The sequence below is a fragment of the Nothobranchius furzeri genome, chromosome 13, assembly GCF_043380555.1.
Source record: "Nothobranchius furzeri strain GRZ-AD chromosome 13, NfurGRZ-RIMD1, whole genome shotgun sequence".
Classification (NCBI taxonomy): Eukaryota; Metazoa; Chordata; class Actinopteri; order Cyprinodontiformes; family Nothobranchiidae; genus Nothobranchius; species Nothobranchius furzeri.
Window position 1 is genome coordinate 51662187 of NC_091753.1, and position 19653 is coordinate 51681839.

The following is a 19653-nucleotide window of genomic DNA, read 5'->3' on the forward strand; positions in this document are numbered from 1 at the left end:
TTTCTTTTAATTTCTGCAGATGCCTTTGTGACTTTGTTTACAACAGTGTTGTGTGCCATGACATTTGTATTTGGCTAAAGATGCTCCACAAGATCAATGAAGCCCTGTTGCTGAACAATATGTGGTGGGTGGATGCCTTGGGCAATGAATTTGACGACTACTTTATCCACACTTTCCTGGGACACTGTTCGAGTTTCCCACAGCTTGCTTTGTTTGGAGGGTGTGGGCAAAAAAACTTCAGTGGAGGACTTCCTTTTGAGAGCGGCTTTAGTAAGTTGCGTGTACCTCTCTAGACAAGTGGGGTGTTTCTTCTGTGGAGAAAATGAATGCACAGACATAGATTGAGGTTCATAAGGAGCATTTTCACTGGTCTATGCAATTATTTTGAGCAGACTAGTATAGAGAGCTCCAGGAGTTGACGTCACTTCTCCCGGCATGCAACAGTTCAAATCGAAACTGCGCCATATTGGCAGGCAGAAGCCCGCAGCTGGACTATTTGTTATTGTCAGAAAACTCAATCAAACGGGAAATATGGTAGATTCCTGTTGTGCCCCAGGATGCTGAACATACGGAATAAGGAATGAGCCATCTACAGGATTCCCCAAGATCCGGAACGCCACAAACGTTGGATCATTGTAATAAAACACGTTAGTGACCGGGCTAAAATGAAACTGTGGGATCCCGAGAGTAAAGGTTTTCGCTTATGCAGCGACCACTTCATATCAGGTACTTAAACCAACGTTTCCTCAACTGTGTATGGTATTTATTTTAAATGCTTTTATTACGATTCTTAGTAGGCTTCCTAAACTTATTTTGGCGTGGCTTTTTCTGTCTTATTACTCGTAGCAACAAGTAAACATCACGTAAAACGTTGCCTCGTGATTTCTGCGTGCTGCCGTTTATGTGTTTTATGATCACAGCAATTAACCGGATAAGCTGTATTTAATTTTTAAGCAATGGTTGATCAATTGTCAGATCACACATAAAAAGCACTTTGGATTGCTATTATCTGTCTCACCGAGACAGATCTCAGACAGATCCTGAGACACTCCTGCCTGACATTTTTATTTTATTCACGGAAAACAATCAAACTAGTGATTTCTCTTGACGTTCAGTTTATACATTCAAACAGCACAGCACTCTATTTAAACTACTTATTTAAATCAGTTATTTGTCCATCCATTACTGAACTGCAATGCATCTATTCTTAAAAAAAGTTTGAACCTTGGTATCTTTTTCAGAAGTTTTTAAAACCATTTATTTTTGTAAACTTTCAGACGTTTTTATTTGATGTGGTAGAACTTGAAGCAGTTTCTCTCCAGCTGCAGGCAGAGTCCTGCACACCTCACACTGCCATGGGGTGCTTCTCTTGCACACCGTGCACTGCTACACCAAAAACTTTTGTTTTAGAAAAAATAATTTTTTATTGTAAAAAGATAAATAATGCTGGAATGAAGCTGAATCTTACAATTAGCAAATAGTTTAGAGTTGTTCAAATAAAAAAATAAAAAATAAAAACTGAGCAAACCCTGGTGGAGATCTGTCCTTCTTCGTGGTCACTGTCTACAGATATAAGCCTTCTGGGATACCTAATGGATCGTGTTGATTTTCTTTGAGGCATTTCCATAATTTCATGCCGGCTATTTATGCTAATTAGATTCCCCATTCCGTTATCCGCTTTCACCGCGGCGCTGTGCTCCACTTCAGTCAGGCTGTACAGCAGGATTTCCCTAACTCTGATAGCTTCATGCTATAGATCGTTGGAAAGCTGCTTTTATGTACTTTTAGGAACAGTTGGAATTTGGAATCTGATCAGCCATTCAAAAGTTATAAAACTGAGCATTTTGGATGACAAGCTCAGCAGTCTCTGAATCTGTGTTGTGATTCGTTGCGCTCAAGACAGGGAATCCCGGTGGCTACCGTAATGTATTGTATATGCACAAAAAGCCCCATTTTTAATCTTTTCAGCACTTGTGGAATTTTACAGATATTTTGAATGGTTCAGGAATTCCCTACTAACACAGAAAGTCGCCACAACGTCACATTTTGCGACGTTTCGTTTGTGACGTAGTGACAACATAGCTGCTACGTTTAGGCCACAGGGGGCGTTGTTGGTACATTGCTGAAACGTCACACTACAACGTCCTCGGAAAGTCGCTTTACAACTTCTGTTAAATGTCCCCTCTGTAACTTATTCGGCACTTTGAATAACAACGTTGCTGCTACATTGTTACAACATGATAACTGTAGTTCCAGAATAAATAAAATTTAAGAGAGATTTTATCATCAAATTAGATTTTCAGCTTGTCCATATTGTGATTCTAATTTGGATTTGGTTAAAATTTTAAATGTTTTCCTCAACACACATGAAAAATAACACACAAAGAAATTTGGTCTTTTCATGCTTTGTTTTTTATTATTATTAGAGTTTTGACAATAATTAAATAAACAATTAGTAGTTGCAGTATTTGAATCATGTTTATAGCTAAAATGTCTTTCTAATAAAAAAAATGGGACTTTTTATTTTATAAAAAAAAACTTTTCTAACCTTTGTTTACTGAAAAAAAACGTGTTTGCATTTGACAAAAACAAGTTCTGAATGTACCAAAAGGTTTAAGGAGGAGCTACTAGATTCTTGAATGAGGATGAATAATGGGCGTCAGCTCGAAGGGGATGATTTACATTTAAATCATATCCCGTCTACTACCACTATTTACCTTTGAAAACCCACCAACAAAGGTATATGTTGTGCAAGAGGTGAATGTTGATTATTTGTGTGTGTGTGTGTGTGTGTGTGTGTGTGTGTGTGTGTGTGTGTGCGTGCGTGCGTGTGTGTGTGTGTGTGTGTGTGCGTGCGTGCGTGTGTGTGCGTGCGTGTTTAAATTTGTCTACACAGTGTGTTCTTAACTAGATCGAACATATAGAAAAATTACACCACTACAGATAAAAAGTAAAAACTGACATCTGCATCTGGTGTATTCTACAACTGCATCTTAGTTATTTTATTTTTGGAAGCTTCTTTTAAATTACCATTTGGAGTTTTGACAATTAAACAATTTTTAGTTGCAGCATTTGAATCACATTTATAGCTAAATAAGTATTTTTCTAATAAAAATAATAAATTCTTGGACTTTTCTAACTTGTTTACTGAAAAAAAATCCTTTTTGCATTTAGCAAAAACAAGTTCTGAATATTCAGGAATGTTTGAGGAGGAGCTGCTACTTGAAGGAGGATGGACATTGTGTGACATCAGTATAGACGAGGATTGCATTTAAATCATATCCTGTATACTGTCCTACCTTTCAGAAAACCACCAACAAAGGTACATGTTGTACAAGAGGGGACTGATGATGATGAAGGTGTGTGTGTGTTGTTGTTGTTGTTTACAAAGTGTATAAATAAAACTACAAAAAAAAACAATTTAAAAAATAAAAACTGATATCTGGTGGCTTCTATAACAGTTTTTCTACCTAAAAATTGGATTTTTTCTTTTACTTTGTTTACTGAAAAACTCATTTTTGTCGTTTACAAATGTTTACTTTCTAAAATCCACCAGCAAAGAAATGTAAGCTAATTTACATGTTACTACCCTCACAGCATTCCAATGGCTTGTTGTAACAACCCTGAAAATCAACCAGTTACTGTGACTGATGTTCCAACCAGTTCTCTGATATCTTATGGTCATCACATGTTCCACGACCATCTTCCAATCAGCTTCATCTGCCTCTGTTTTTGTTCTTATTTTATCCCGTGCTTTTTTCCACAAGATTCATTTCCAGTTGCTCTTTGCTGTTTGGCTACTTCGTCTAATTTATTTGTCAACCACTCACTCTTTAGTTTGCTTGCTTCAGGTAAGAAAGTTTTAAATCCTGCTTGTTATTATAGTTGTAATTTACGTTTACAAAAGGCAGTAGCATATATCTGCCCTCAAACAATGCCGCATGGGTAGCTATCACATGTTAGCTTATGTACTGTAGTTTATTCGGTCTGTTCAAGTAAAGTCAAACAAACTAGCTAATTGCTCACTAATTTATACCTCCTTTTTTTCCCCTTCAGGCTGAAGCACAGCATTGGGCCACACAAATGGAGGTCCATTTTTCTGAGGAGGAAGTCAGTCTGTCCTTTCATCTCTTCCATGCAAGCACATGTTGACACCGGCTGACACCGGCTGACACCCGGCAGAGGGTCATATGGACAAAATCCGCAGAACATAGGTGCCACTTGCACCCTTTCTGTTTTCTTTTTTTTTCCTTTCTTTTCACAATTTTTGCTTTATATATTTTTTTGATCATTTATTTTTATTTTTTGAACTCCTTGTGATTTTTATTTTGAGAGCTGCTATAAAAAAGTTTTGTTTAAATTGTGTATGAAAATGTCAAACCTTTATGTAATAAAAAGCTGAAAAGTCAGTTTATTGTCCATCCTTTGTGAATTACATCTGATTCTGCTGCCTACTACTAAACATATGCAGAAGAGCTTATTTTTTAAATTAAATCAAGACACCGCTGTCCTATATTACTTGTTTTTAAGGTTTTTATACATTTGTTTTGCCATTCTGGTTGCTTTTGCAGTTAGTCTGCCATTAGTTTTGCAATATAATTTCCTGTGGTATCTACATAATGAATAAAGGTGACAAAAAAAAAACGTTTACCTGAAAACGTCTCTACAACATGCCACAAACATTTAGTTGGTATGTTGTCACAACGTCACAATAGCAACGTTGTCACGATATCGCAGTAAAGTTGTGGATATGTCGCGACAACGTTCCAGCAACGTCCTACGTGACGTTCTGACAACGTCGTAGCGGAATTTCACTTTGGAAGTCGCTACTACGTAACATACGACGTTCCTGCAACATCACAAGGTGTCGGAAAATACGTTGCGATAACGTTGTTGCAACGGACCTGTGTTAGTAGGGTTATGGTAATGAGCAGTGCATATGTCCAATCCCGTCGGCGGTGACAAGTTGGTAATAAGAATATTGTGGCATTAACAGAGGGGTGTCGGCGGTCATGGCTAGGGAGCCCCCCAACAGAAGGGGGCCCCAGGCGGCCGCCGACCTATGCCTAATGGTAAAATCGCCACTGAGTATTGCATATAGCAACAATATAAGCTCAGATAATATTTGACTAGAGTCTAATTTAAAATGTCAAATAAAGCCAATCAAACAAACTTGCAACATTAAATCATAGCTTACTGCTAGTAAGCAAGCCATAGCATGTACCCAGGCATAGCGTGGCAAACATTGAAAATTTACCATTATTATGTTTTTAGGTTAATACGATATTTTGTCAATGATCGAGTGATAATATGAAACTTGTAGCTTACCTCAATATGCTTTTTCAAGTTAGATGGTAAGTTTTTGAAAGCCATCAGCTCGTCGTACTTGGGTGCACAAAGCTTGTAGCGCATTCGAAATGAGTTGTTTTTGCATCCAACCATTTCAAAAAATTCTTCCAGGCATGGCCAGGGATGTAAAGGGGTTGACTTGTCTTCCAGGCTATCAGAGCCGTCCTCACGGGTACTTGGTTCAGACATCTTGTTAGCAAGATTTGCCTCTCCGCCCAATGCTACTGCTACAACATACATTTGCTAATGGTCTTACATCCTGGAGTGTCACATGATTTGTGTCACGTGCAGTTGCGCTGACCAATACCATGTCGGAATGGTAGATCTCATTCATCCACAATCAAACCTTTGTTTTTCACCGACGACAAGCCGAAATGAAGTGGGAGTAACGAGGTTATTTTTTTAAAGTAAGGAGTAGAAAGTACCGACAATTGTGTGAAAATGTAAGGGAGTAGAAGTATAAAGTAGGGTAAAAAATACTTACTCCAGTAAAGTATAAATAACCAAAATTTCTACTTACGGTAACGAAGTATTTGTACTTCGTTATTTGACACCTCTGACGATAGGGCCACCGAAAAGAAAAAGAAAAGAAAGAATTCTGACTTTTCTCAGAATTCTTTCTTTTTTCTCTCAAGATTATTAAAGTCAGAACTCTGAGGAAAAAGTCAGAATCTTCTTTCTTTTTTTTTTCTTTTCAGTGTTCCTAATCCTCTTCCATAATCAACACATTCTCACACCCTAAACGTCGAAAAATGACTCGGTGTGACCAAGAGTTTGTTTCCGAAACAGTAGGAGCCCCTGGCACAGCGCGTCGGTATCCATCGCCCGCGGTAAAACAGACATTTGACCGAATTGTGACCTTTACCCTCTTGCTCTTTAACCTTCCCGCACCCCCATCCTAACCTTATTAACCAGCTTGCGCATGCAAAGCTTTGTTTCGCATTTCAACATTCCCCTCAAACACGCTTAACAGAAAATTTAGACTGACATACTGGGTTAAGGTTAAAATGGGGATGAGGGGAAGGTTAAATCACTAGACGTTAGAGGCAAAATGTCAGTGAAATCTCCTTTTCACCACGGGCGTCAGATACCGACGCTGTGGCACTGCGCGTGGGGAGGCGACGCGCAGGGGCACCCAACGCATCGGAATCAAACTCTTGGTCACACTGCGTCATTTTTTGACGCTTAAGGTGTGAGAATGTGTTGCCAAAATACGTTTATCATTGCTAGCAAGCGGTAGTTTTGTGTTTGCATACGACCTTACCAACAGACGGTCATTAGGTTAAAAAAAATCCTGGGAGCGCAACCTCCAGCAAAATGACATGCAGACTCCCTTTTATCACTGGCTATGAGTGAAGAGGGTAAATGTGTTTAACAACGTTTATGAATGGCAAACATTTTGCAACCGCTTGTCAATAGATCAGTAAATGCATTTTGTCTTCATGGGCTCCCGTAGAAGGAAACATGGCGTCTAATATCGCATCTCCTAGAGACTTAGACCCACTCCCATGCATTTAGACTTTTATGGTTATATGTTGAAGGATATTTCAAGAGATTAACGGGGAAAACTGCACATTGTCTCTTTAAGTTCGGTTTGTATTCAGGGGCGTGCCCAGGGAGTGGCCTGGGGTAGCACATGCTACCCTTGGAATCTGATTGGCCACCCCAGGTGCCACCACACTAATTTACCTTTAAATAGGCTTTTCATTGTCCACAAAAGGCTTGGGGGTAAAACAAAAACAAAAGAAGCATAACCATTGGTGCCACCCATGCACAACGTTGTGCCTCACCTGGGCCACCCCATTTTAAAAGATCTGAACACGCCACTGTTAGTATTATGTCATAATGCTCCTGAAATAAACAAAATTTTAAACAAATGGAATTTTTAAGTGTTACACACAAAATCTAATTCAGGAAACCAGTGTCAAAACATAAAAAAATGTTTAAAAAATTTATTCAAACACGTAAAGAAAAAAAAAATCTAATCTGGATTCTTTTATTCAGAAGAACACCCCAGAATAATTTTCTGTAGAAAACAACGGGGTTGAACTTTTGTTGCCTATTTTAATTATGACCAAATGTTTTATTCCTTTTTTTTTTATTAAAGTGTGTTCAAAGAATGATACGAACCATCAACAACATACCTAAGACTTTTATTTTTCTGTGATGATCCAACAGGCTTTAAAAAGTTTTTTTTTGGGCACTACATCCGAGCAAACGGCTGAAGCTACGCGATTTTTACGTTACAAACAGCCAAGACGTGACTCAAATCAACCGTGTGATCGGGGGTCATCCGTCGCTCGGTGTGAGTCACCAGGGTGACGTGCGATGTTCTGGCTGATTAGAGAAAGAACGGAAGTTCTCAACAACCAGGTAAACAAAAAGTAAATCAACACGAGCAGCCTGAGTCATCGTTTAATGAGGGAGAAACTTGTCTGAGCAGCTGCTGCTTACGGAAAACCAGTCAGACGGTTTAAGTTAAATGTGTTGAAATCTTCGCCCCTCAGAAGCACGTTGTGTGTTTCGCACCAACTCATTGACCTGATTTCCTTTGCCATCATAATCAAAACCCTGATAGTAACTGAGCCGCGGTCCTAAAGCATGACACCAGCGAACAAAAGCAACAAATCCACTCAGACTGGGAGTAACTAGTGCTGTCTGGCTGCCTTCTTTGCCCTAGTTTTCTGTTTGTTTTGCGCTTAGCTGGGAACAGAGACAACTGTGCTGTGATGCTCTAAAGACAGATATGAAGAGCAGTATGACCCTGTGTTAAGTGGAATCATACTGGAGTCAGACTCTGTGCTTTCTCTTAAAATAAAAAAATAACATTTGCTTACACTTTCTCTGTTTTGACTGATCTCTGCTTAGGAAAGCCGAGGCAACCAAGTCATGGTCGAGGCCAAAAAGTCCGACATAAACACATTTAGGACTTCCAAACTTTCTCCAAAATCCATCCATCTCTCTCTTAGCTAAAGCTAACAGACATGTCCAGACATTGCAGCTGAAGGAATGACAGGAATGAAAGGAATTCCGGGGCATTCCCATCATGGCACAGTCAGCTCAAAGTGAGAAAGCCACTCCCTGGCTAACCAAAAAAACAACTGATCGAGTGCCGGTGGTGATCTGTCAAACTCCACCGACTCCAGAACGGGCTGTTAAAGCTCACACGGAAATCATCCCGTCAGGTCTGGTCTGCATCGCTGTTCCTGCAGAGACATCTTCCTGAGTGATGGCCCTGCTCCATGTGTCCGGACAAAGATCTGCTTTCAGAAAGCTGCAGGAATGTAAACTGCACTGTGTTTAAGCGAGCACAATGTAGGTTAACTGCGGTGTCTGTGTGTGTGTGTGTGTGTGTGTGTGTGTGTGTGTGTGTGTGTGTGTGTGTGTGTGTGTGTGTGTGTGTGTGCGTGTGTGTGTGTGTGTGACTCTTCATGTGTGAGTGAAAAAACAAAGCTCATCCAACCTTTAAGGGTAAAACAAATAAGGCACAAAGGGATACTTTGCTGTTGCCATGGTGATGCTCACAACAGTCGTACAGATTATTTGAACAATTCTGCAACCTTAAAGAGCAAGTCACCCCCAAATCAACTATTTTTTTCTGATAAACTATATAAATGTGTGTCTAATCGTGCTGCAGACACGTGTAGTCAATAGTTTTGCACTTTAGTGCATTTTAGTTAAAATTTAAATTTTCTGCCTGAAACTGCCAGTGTTGTGCCGTTGTCAGGTAAAAACTCTTCACTGCATTTGAATTTAAATCTGCCACCGCTATTGGCTAAGAGGTATGCTATGATGTAAACTGGTATATTATGATGTCACAATGTCGTGAGTGTGTGTATTTGTTAGTGGCTCCACCCTCTCGGTCTGCTAGGCAACAGCATTTGTTGCATTTTTCAAACATGAAGTGGGAGTGAAGTACGCTTCTTGTAAGGGGTGACTTGCTCTTTAAAGCTAAATCAGAGACTCACGTAGGAAGTTTTTGCTTGATTTTAAATATGAAATATGCAAATAAACATGCGTGTGAAACCCCATTTTGCTCTTGATGCGAGTGTATGTATGTGTGTATATATATATATATATGCCATTAGCCTATATATATCTATCATATATATATATATATATATATATATATATATATATATATATATATATATCAATCATAATTTAGTGAGAATTTTACAGCGAGAAAACCCCAAAAGTCTAATGTTTCGGTCATTTTGGAAGGAAGGTTATTCCACATCCAGCTGGCTGTGGGGATTGTCAGTTTTTCTCCTTTCAAAACAAAGGGAGGAGGGACGTAACAACTTTTTACCACCAGTGGGTGTGGGGGTGCCGTGTCTTCTGCGAGCTAACGTTGAAGCACCAACAGTTGTAATTTTATGACAGTTGGAAAATAGCTCCAGAGTTGTTAAAAGTGGTCGCAGTAACCAAATGCTACTACAGGATATCTCGTATGTATCATATATATGTCTCCCTATTACTACGGTTGGTCTAGATTTCTAGGCTGAGGAGGTCAGGCGCTTCCAAGACACGTCCAGTAATAGACATGCATACAAACTAGGGTTGTCACGATACTAAAATTTCAAACTCGATTCGATACTTGAAAAAAAAACTCGATACTCGATTTCGATACTATTTAGAAACACCCATTTATCGAACAAGTTTATTCAAAAAATAACATTCCTCAATTTATATTGCAAAAATTAAATGTTAAGAATTAAGTGTATTAAGTGCTTAAACCTTTCAAGTATCAGCATTTTTTAAAACGTGCATACAAAAACTGGTGAAAGTTAACACTTTAAATCATGAATTGTCTCACTATATAAACACTATTTGCAGAGTGATGTTTTGCTGCTTAAACTCTGTTTAAGGTGCATTTTTGTCATAAGATGTAATGCCTTATGTTTTGTTCTGTACTTTTGAACAACTCTGTTGGTCAATAAAGGGAGAAAACAAATTTCTCCACAGTAGGACAAAGGTACATCTACCGGTAATCTTAATAAAAACAGACTGGCGCACGGCAGTGACGTCATTAAAAGCGCCGGTTAGATTAGCCGCAGCTAGTCTGTTTACGCCTAGAAATCCCAGACCCGCTCCAAACGAACAGGGGAATCACGTTAATGATTCCTAACAAAACCTTTCGACATGAAGATGTGTTTTGGTGCAGATAATGTCTTATTTCGAGGCTGCACCATGGGTGCCCGTCCGCACCCGTTATATGGATATACGCTGATGGCGATTCGCCGATGGATCTAAATACCCCGGGGAATCCAAGTAGCACCAAAGTTGTCAGCGTGAGAAAACAAACGTACTGCATGCTAGAAATTAAGTCCGGGTTGCAATAAACGGGAGCTTCCTTTAAGCACATAAGCGTGAATATACAACTACGTGTCGGACTTGGTATGCTAATGAAGTTGGGCTGTGAAGCGCCTCCCAAATTCTCTGTTTATGTTTTTGTTTATTTATTTGGCAGACAAAACTTGGATTGGAGACAACTCTTGTGGGAAATTGCAATGTAGCCATGCGGCGTCTTCTGTTTGTCTGGGAGGCGGAGGCTGCTTTACGGCATCTGGCTGTCGTGCGTGTCGGTGTACTTGAAGAAGGCTGTGTATAATAGTCCATAATATTGATACCACAGGGATGGAATATCTAATTTAGATACCACTTTTAGTATCGATTTATATCTGGGTATCGATTTTTTTGACAACACTAATACAAACACGCCATTGGGCGTTGAGGACTATAACATTGTTGCTGCCATATTGGGTGGGTTCCTCACTCTCCAAAGCCAACTGGAGTTAACAGGGTGAGCAGCTATGCCCATTTTTGTGCAGCCAACAGTTGCAACAACTGGCATCCTCTTGAAAACATCACAGGATTACTATTGACTTTTCTAGCCTATCTGTTCAGATTTTCTATTTTACATTTATTGTGCTTTATTCTATTTTATTATGCCACACCTTATGTCTGAAAAAGCATATTAAAATATTCTTTACTTTAACACCTTCCTCAGCAGACATTAATGCACTGGAGCAAATAGGAACCCGTCCAAGATGGCGGCCTGCTGCTGCACCAGTTGTTTGTGCGTCCAGTGTTATCTCGAGATCTTGTTGTTCCGTCAGAGTGATGACGGAAAAAAAATGTTGCCTCCTATTGGGTGGAGTTTGAATTGCACCACACAGAAGAAATGCAGTAAATATTTGTATGTACATTCTCCAAAAAGTAATCGATACACTGCTTTTGAATATCAATTCAGCGTCAAAAAAGAAAATACTGCAGGATTTCAGTGTGTCGATATTTTCTTTTCCCTAATTCAGCTTTCATTATTACTGTAACCAGGAATTCTGAGTGTTTTTACTGAATAAACTTTAAAAACAAAGCATTTTATTAACATAACTTTATTCTAAATAGTATTTCTCCATTTAGTAAAAAGTAGTTTTTCTTTTTCTCTGTAAAAAGTATGTTTTGCCTTTTTTCTTGACATTTAAACTTTAAGCTCAACTCTGTTTGCATCTTCTCGATTGTTCTAACGCGCCTAATGTTATTTTTGTTTGACCTGACGGGGAAGGGAAAATAAAAGAATAGAATAGATTTTAACACGTAAGACGCACATCTGCCAAGAAAAAAAAGGCAAAACCGCTGTTTTGTGCAGACAAGTGCCTCAAAAATAGCGCGGGGATTCCTGGGGAGAAGCAGCCTGTAATTCACCGAGGAGCCTATATAGTGATTACATCCCATGTAAAAAATGCAAACACACACACCACCCACTTGTGCTGCCTCTGTGGCAACACTTCCTGTCAAAGCAAAAGCTAAAAAAAGAAAAACCCAAAAATTTAAAGCAACAAAATTAACCCTTATAAGTAGAAAATGTGGTTTTGTGTGTACTAAAGGCAGATTTACAATGGTAAAAATTCAATTTGACAGGAAAAAATGTCATCATGAGGTCAAGTAATATTTATGCCAGTGACGGCTGAGGGAAAGACGATCAAACGCACCAGCACCCTCCTCTCCTCAACCAGTTCCAATTCCAGCAGCAGCTCAACTCCTGTAGGTCACGAGGCCATCATGAGCACCCATACCAGATCCCCCGCCCTTCCCTGAACCATGGCAACCACATCACATGACCACCTCCTGTGACCAACAACCACAGACAAGCTGAGCCATCAAACAGGGTATCTGCAGGTTTAAGGGAGCCAAATTTAAGACTTTTTAAGACCTTTTTTAAGGCCACTTTGACCAAATGTAAGCTATTTTTAAAATTAAATTTAAGCTATAATTTCCAGCTATTGCTTGGAACCGGTGCTAACCACGTCGCAAACGTGGGATTAGCCATCCAGTTACCATTAAACTTGCACTTCCCCATGGCGCAAGCTCCCACTAGCTTAACCAGCTAATGTGCTCATCTAAAAATTGCCCCCTTTCACAACCAACTGCAAGTGTACGGTTCCGCTTATGCAAACATCGTACACAAAAAATGCTGAACACTAACTATGGGGCGACGGTGGCACAGGAGTTAAGTGCTCGCCTCGCAATCGGAAGGTCGCAGGTTCGAGACCCGCTCAGTCTGTCTCTGTCGTTGTGTCCTTGGGCAAGACACTTAACCCACATTGCCTGCTGGTGGTGGTCAGAGGGACCGGTGGCGCCTGTGCTCGGCAGCCTCGCCTCTGTCAGTGCGCCCCAGGGCAGCTGTGGCTACATTGTAGCTCATCCCCACCAGTGTGTGAATGGGTGATTGACTGATTGTGTTGTAAAGCGCCTTGGGGGGTTCCAGGACTCTAGAAGGTGCTATATCAAATACAGGCCATTTACCATTTTAGAAATTCACCAAAATTTTATAGAAATAAAAGTATCTTGTTTATTGGGTCATTTAAGACATTTGGAAACCATATTTAAGGATTATTTGTAATTTTTAAGGCCTTAAATTTGGAAAAGCCAATTTAACACTTTTTAAGGACCTGCGGATACGCTGATCAAACCTGAGCTTCCCTGATTCACTATTGGCTGCAATCTTCAAGGACTGAAACTTTCAAACGGGCAAATAAAAAAAAGTCTTTGGAATGTGGAAACGGCACAATTCCAAAACACAAATGTTCGTAGCAACCTTTAAAGGTGCAGTATGTAAGAATTTTTTGAGAATTTTACAGCGAGAAAACCCCAAAAGTCTAATGTTTCGGTCATTTTGGAAAGAAGGTTATTCCACATCCAGCTGGCTGTGGGGATTGTCAGTTTTTCTCCTTTCAAAACAAAGGAAGGAGGGACGTAACTACTGTTTACCACCAGTGGGTGTGGGGGTGCCGTGTCTCCTGCGAGCTAACGTTGAAGCACCAACAATTGAAATTTTATGACAGTTGGAAAATAGTTCCAGAGTTGTTAAAAGTGGTCGCAGTAACCAAATGCTACTACAGGATGTCATTTTTACCTCATTTCTACATAATGCACCTTTAAGAGTCACGAGGCTGAAACTGGCTCAAAATAAACACAACAAAACTGTAGGGCAAAAAAAAGATCAGGAAGCGAAACGTTCACCCGTTCTTGCACCTTACCAAGAGAAAGATAAAAAGAAAAAATTTTTTCCACTCTGAAGGGCAAATTCTTCTGGTATCAGATGTTTACACCACATCAAGACACGTAAACCATGGCAGCAGAAGATGGGGGGTGGGGTACTTTTACAGTAACTGGGGGTATAACTGTAAAAGCTTCCCCCTCTTATCCACCACCAGTCCAGGCAGACTTCAACGTCAGGGCTGTTCCTGTATCGAGGCCTTGGAGGAAACGTGCCATTAGCCTTGGCTCAACAACGATAACACAGCTGGAGAGTAGACACGACTTGTGAAGAACGTCCGAGAACAGCCATCAACAAATCACACAAAAACTACGCTCCCTCTCACTGAAACCGAACATCAAGTCTTTTCTGCTTTAAGGATCGGGAGAAATTTGCGGCGCGTGTTGGAACGTGCACAAGCCGCCTCCATTTTCCCAGACAGACATTAATTCCAGGCACTGATTCAAATGCATTTTGTAGTTTTTTTTTAAAAGTAACTACACTAAACAAAATAACAGGAACCACCTTCTGAATGCACCTGATGTCCTGTGAACCTCCCCACATGTCCTGGAGTCACATGATTCAGGCAAATTTGAAGAAAACATGCAATTCCGCTGCACACACACACACACCCAAACATCAATCTGAGCCAATGCTGGACACTGACAGGCAGACATGTGTTCCCAATATTGCATTAGACTGAGCTGGACTCTATTTGAAGCCTGAGTCGTGTTTGTTTACACCGTACCCCCCCCCCCCAGCCACGCTGCCGTCGACCCAGCCAACCCGGTCGAGGTAAACCTTGCAGGTAATCGGAAGCAGAGGAGCGGGCTGCTTGGTTCCATCCACAGCACCCACACACACACTAGCAAAGCTGAAGCTCTGGGCTGTAACAGTGCTACACCCACGCAGCTAAAAAAGACATTTCCCACAGCTGCAGAGCCGGGCCTCTTCCACTAACGCACCAGGAGATTCTGATGAAGGTGCTTTGATGTTGAACACAGATATGAATGAATGACTCTTCACGAACATGCACTTTTAAATGATCTTTACCCCAATTCCCGCTGCTGCAAACACATAAATGCCTTTGCAATAAGCACACCCAACACTTGTGCAACGTAAACTCAACACGATATCTCATTCTAGAACGTACGAGTCCAAGCGTAAGGACACCCGCTGTTGTTTTCTTTCCGTTTAGTTTTACATCACAGCGGGTTCAGTGGTAATCACGAGGTTACAAAGTTTTGCTTTTGTTTAAAAAAAAATGCATGGCTCAGCAGCAGGAGAAAGACAAAGGAGGAGGTTTTTTTTGTGCTGGCAACAACAAAAAAAATTACTACTAAAACCAAAAAAAGTTTCTTCAGCTAATTTGTGAGCACAAACAAACTGGAATGTTTTCCAACTTCCTGTTAGCATCCAGGCTACCTCACATTCGGATCGAAAAGCACAAATCACATAGTTTTGGTTCAAGTGGGATTTTCACGAACCCCAAACTACACAGTTGGCGCTAGCTTCTTCTACAACCTGAGGGTTTCTACAAATTCAGCAAGTTTTTTAGCACTGAAACAAACAAAAAACAAGAGTCTGGTTTCTTTTTTTAAAAAAATGCAATTTGTATTAAAAGTCTCATCTTTGAAACAGACAGTCCACTGTTAAATGGATCGTCTGAAATTAAACTTACAATCAGGTTAGATTTGTCGACAGTACATCATCACATATCCTGTTAAAAAAAACAACAAATTCAACAGAGTTCCTTTGATGTCGCTGGTCTGGAAGGTAATCGTTGCGTTTTGTCGTAACACCGAGGTGGATCCAGTACCTGTTTGCTTCAAGATATAGATTTGTCCAGAACAGATGCTAGAGAATGTGAATTGTTCAAAAAAGGCCAACACATAATACTTAAAAATCCACCGTTTGACTTAACGAAGAGCCTATTGCAGTTTTGTTCATTTTCAGCCTCCTCCACCGATACAAGATTATCCAGGAGAGTTCTCTATAGCAAGTAGGTTGCCATGTTGAAGGGTTCTTTTGGTGATAAACATAGGTTGGCACAAAATCCAAAGAGCTGATTTGCTTTGGAAAGGCACTCGACACAAGGGCGGTCAGGTCAGCGTCCCCACACCACTTCAGTAAGGGCCCTTTCACACTGAAGAGGGGGTGAAGGAGAAAAGGTGGCACATGTCACATTTACTCCACTGTCAGATACGTGGTTTCTTCTGACTTTTGGGGGAAAAGAGGGGGGGGGGGTCAGGGGGCGTTAGAGATGCCCATAATCTTCACATCAGTATGTGCAGTTATTTAACAAAATAAATTCTATTTCCCTGTCTTCGTCTTATACAGAAATATCCGTGTGTGAGCTCCTCTAAGCGTCGGGTAGTTTGGCTCCAGCCGGGGGTAGAGTCTGGAACCGGTTAAGGAGGGGTTGTTCTGAAGCTCCATGTTGATGGTGGTGGACACTGATCGTGCAGCAAAGATACTCCAACCCAGCAGAATTCCTGAAGAGTGAAACCCTCTCTGGTGCTCAGTTGCTCTCTTCCCCCTCCTCCTCCTGTCCCCTGCAGCATTCCTCCCTTCATTTTCCTCCAAGGCCAGGGCGAGACACGAAGAAGGGCTCAACAGTACAGACTCGCTGCAACACACTGCCACAGACAGACATGGGAGAGAATCACGAATGAGCAAACTTCAGGAAACAGCTCTTTGCTTGCTTTGAGGAAAACCGGACCCTAAATGTGGGGCTGGAGTCTCCCAACTCCTGTTTGACCACATTCACGAAAAGACACCAAAGTGTTTTTTCTTTTGCAGTTCTACAAACTAACCAGAAATTTCCCCAATCTGCTTGGTAAAACAGATTTTATGTTTATTAGCTAGCACTGACAAAAAGAGGCAGACTTGGGTGTTAAATCCAGTTATATTTAGCACACATCCGGTCTAGTTCTGTTCTGAAAACTTTACTTTATAAGGTTATTTGTGCATAAAAACATTCCATACACCAATAGGTGCATGGACTAAATCCACAGCTGGTGGGGTTTTCTGTGATGTCTCAACTTACCATTGCAAACTTAAAACTGAGCGGAGAATAAAACTTTTGATTGTTTTGTTCCTTAGAGGATGACACAAGACGAGCAGCACGGGTCGTCGCCATTGGGCGTTGAGGCATAGTTCATCTGTCGTACGATCTCTGCAAACAGTTCGTCCACTGAGATTTTATTTTTGGCTGAAGTTTCCATGAACGGGCAGTTCCACTCGTCCGCCAGAGCCTTCCCCTCTCCGGACGAGACCTCCCTCTCCCCTTCCAGGTCCACTTTGTTTCCCACCAGAATCATCGGCACCCGCTCGTACCTCTTAACCCGAATGATCTGATCTCTCATCGGCTTGATGTCCTGGAAGCTCTGCTGGTTTACTAGGCTGTAAACCAGGATGAAGCCCTGCCCGTTTTTGATGTAGAGGTCTCGCATGGAGGCGAACTGCTCGGTCCCCGCCGTGTCCAAGATCTCCAGAACGGAGGGTGAGGAGTCCACCTCGATCTCTTTCCTGTAGAAATCCTCTATCGTGGGGTCGTATTTCTCGATAAAAGACCCCGTCACAAACTGGACAGTCAGTGCGGATTTTCCGACACCTCCAGAACCCAGAACCACTACTTTGTACTCCCTCATGGTTCTCGAAGCAGCCGACACTCCTGCGTCCTCCTTGTGCGAACCAGCTAGCCGCCCTGCTGGGTTTCAAACCGCTCTCCGTCTCGCCGCCAGCACTTTTGTACGAGCTGTAGGCGGTGGAACCGGGGCGTGGCCGTCAACTACTGTCGTTCGGAAAGTAACTACGGATATTTCGGACCCACGCTCAGCATTTAAATTGCAGCATGCTGAGTTTCCGACAACAGCCCAACCGGTTCTTGTCCGAGCGTCCCCCGTTGTCGTTCACGCGCAACCACCGTGCGTCGGCTGGTCTCTTTGTTAGGATCAAGCTAGCCCTAGTTCAAGGCAACCATTTTCGTTAGCATTTCAAAATAAAAGTAACCAACCCAAAAGTGTTTGTCAAATCATTCCTAATTCATTCTCACTATCTATTAAATGATTCAATTTTGGAGAATAGTTTCAATCAAATCGTGTTTTGTACGCACAGTTGCCATAGATTTTAATTATGGTAAAATATTATTTAATCTAAAAATGCTACTTTATAACTTCCTGTCTCATCTTTGCTAGCTTCCCTGCACGAGCTCCAAACGCTTCCTGTCCGCCCGCTCGACACGCGTTTTTACGTGCTACGTCACTCAAGTGCCTCGCTGTTAAAGGTGCAGTCCGGCTTTTATCGGTTAACTCAGCCCCTGATATCTACAAAGACCTGCCACACCTTAGTTTCGACATCCATAAATGTTGAGCTTACTGTTACTTGAGTCATTAAACAACTTACTGGAAAAAAACATAATGTTTAAATGACGTAGTTGTGTGGTTTTTTGTTCTGCCACAGTATTTCTTCAGATAAGTTTCAGTAAGTGTGAATAGCTGATTTAGAAAATAAACAAAATGTCTTATGACCAATAACACTTTTATTGCTTCAATTAAAGTTTTTTTTTACATTATTTAGTTTTAAAGAGCCGTCCATGTTAAAAATATGTTTAAACTGGAAAGTCGTAAACAGATCGTAGACAGACAACAGAGAAATGTTAAAATTATGACTAACCAGTGACGCAGTTTTTATCTGTGCTTATTTTGTTCCCCCTACTTCATTTCCCTGTTCATGAACGTTGAACTCGTTTTTTGTATGGCCATGAGGAACCACACCAAATATGACTAAATGTTTCCAGTAAATAAAGTGTCCTACATTTTAAAACAGATCTTTTCACTGCGAATAAGCAGCTCTCTAAATATAAAATAAAACATCTGGTGAAAAAAATAAAATAAAAATATAGTGACAAATGATTAGACATGCAGATATTTTTCAAAAAGTCCAAGTAATTTGAAGTGTCAGTATTATTATTATTATTGATTCTTTGTTGTCATTTGTGTGTTTTATGTGTCTTTTAGCTCTTTGATGATCAGGTAATCATCGTTATAATAGTGCATATCACTCTTTCAGCATCAATAAATATAACAAACACAAAGTGACAAGCGACTATGGATAATGCGAAATATTACCCATCTCCAAGGGCGGAAATCCCATTTCAATTTTGGGGGGGACAATAAACAGTAAAACTTCAGAGAGTAATTTTTGCGGGGGGAGCATGAAAAAAAAGCTCTCTACACACAACACTGTATGTCCTTATAAGAGACTGACCTGAGACTCTGTGCCTGTGTCTGACAGGCTCTGGCTGCCTGTGCTCAAGTGACTGGACTTTGCCTAATGAAACCATTTAGAACCAATTTCATTTCTTTCTTATAGATGTCTTTATCAAAATGCAAGTTTCTACTTACTTGACGTTCTGGAGCATTAAAAAACGACCTGATGTCTGCCGTTTTTCATTTCTCTGCCATTTCAACTGACCTGGTCTGCTGACAGTTGGACAGCAACACACACACAGATGGGATATTGTCATTAGAACGGAGCTGGAGGATATTGATCAACAATAATATCTTGCCAATTTTACATCTCCATAAGCATCCTTTCTTTTTGTTTTCATTTCAATAACAAGACCGTGGCCTAAAACGGAATAAGCAATTCAGAATAAAGATTTAAAAGTAGATCGTTAATAGTTGAAGCAACATGTCCTGAAATGACTAGCTGACCAACAGCTACACGTGTGGACGGATGCAAAGCATTAATTTTAA

The 19653-nt window shown here is 40.7% G+C and overlaps 1 protein-coding gene across 1 annotated transcript; it reads right to left on the minus strand.

The window, feature by feature from the left end:
- Positions 1–16298: 16298 nt before the first annotated feature.
- Positions 16299–17755, minus strand: LOC107380052 (ras-related protein Rap-2b). The gene is made up of 2 exons (XM_015951077.3): positions 16941–17755; positions 16299–16530 (listed from the first exon to the last, which is right to left on the minus strand). The coding sequence occupies exon 1, from the start codon at positions 17542–17544 to the stop codon at positions 16993–16995; it is 552 nt and encodes a 183-aa protein (XP_015806563.1). The 5' UTR covers positions 17545–17755; the 3' UTR covers positions 16299–16530; positions 16941–16992.
- Positions 17756–19653: the final 1898 nt, after the last annotated feature.

Excerpts from the sequence above, each read along its gene's own strand:
- LOC107380052 (XM_015951077.3), bottom strand. The coding sequence starts at position 17,544 with ATGAGGGAGTACAAAGTAGTGGTTCTGGGTTCTGGAGGTGTCGGAAAA.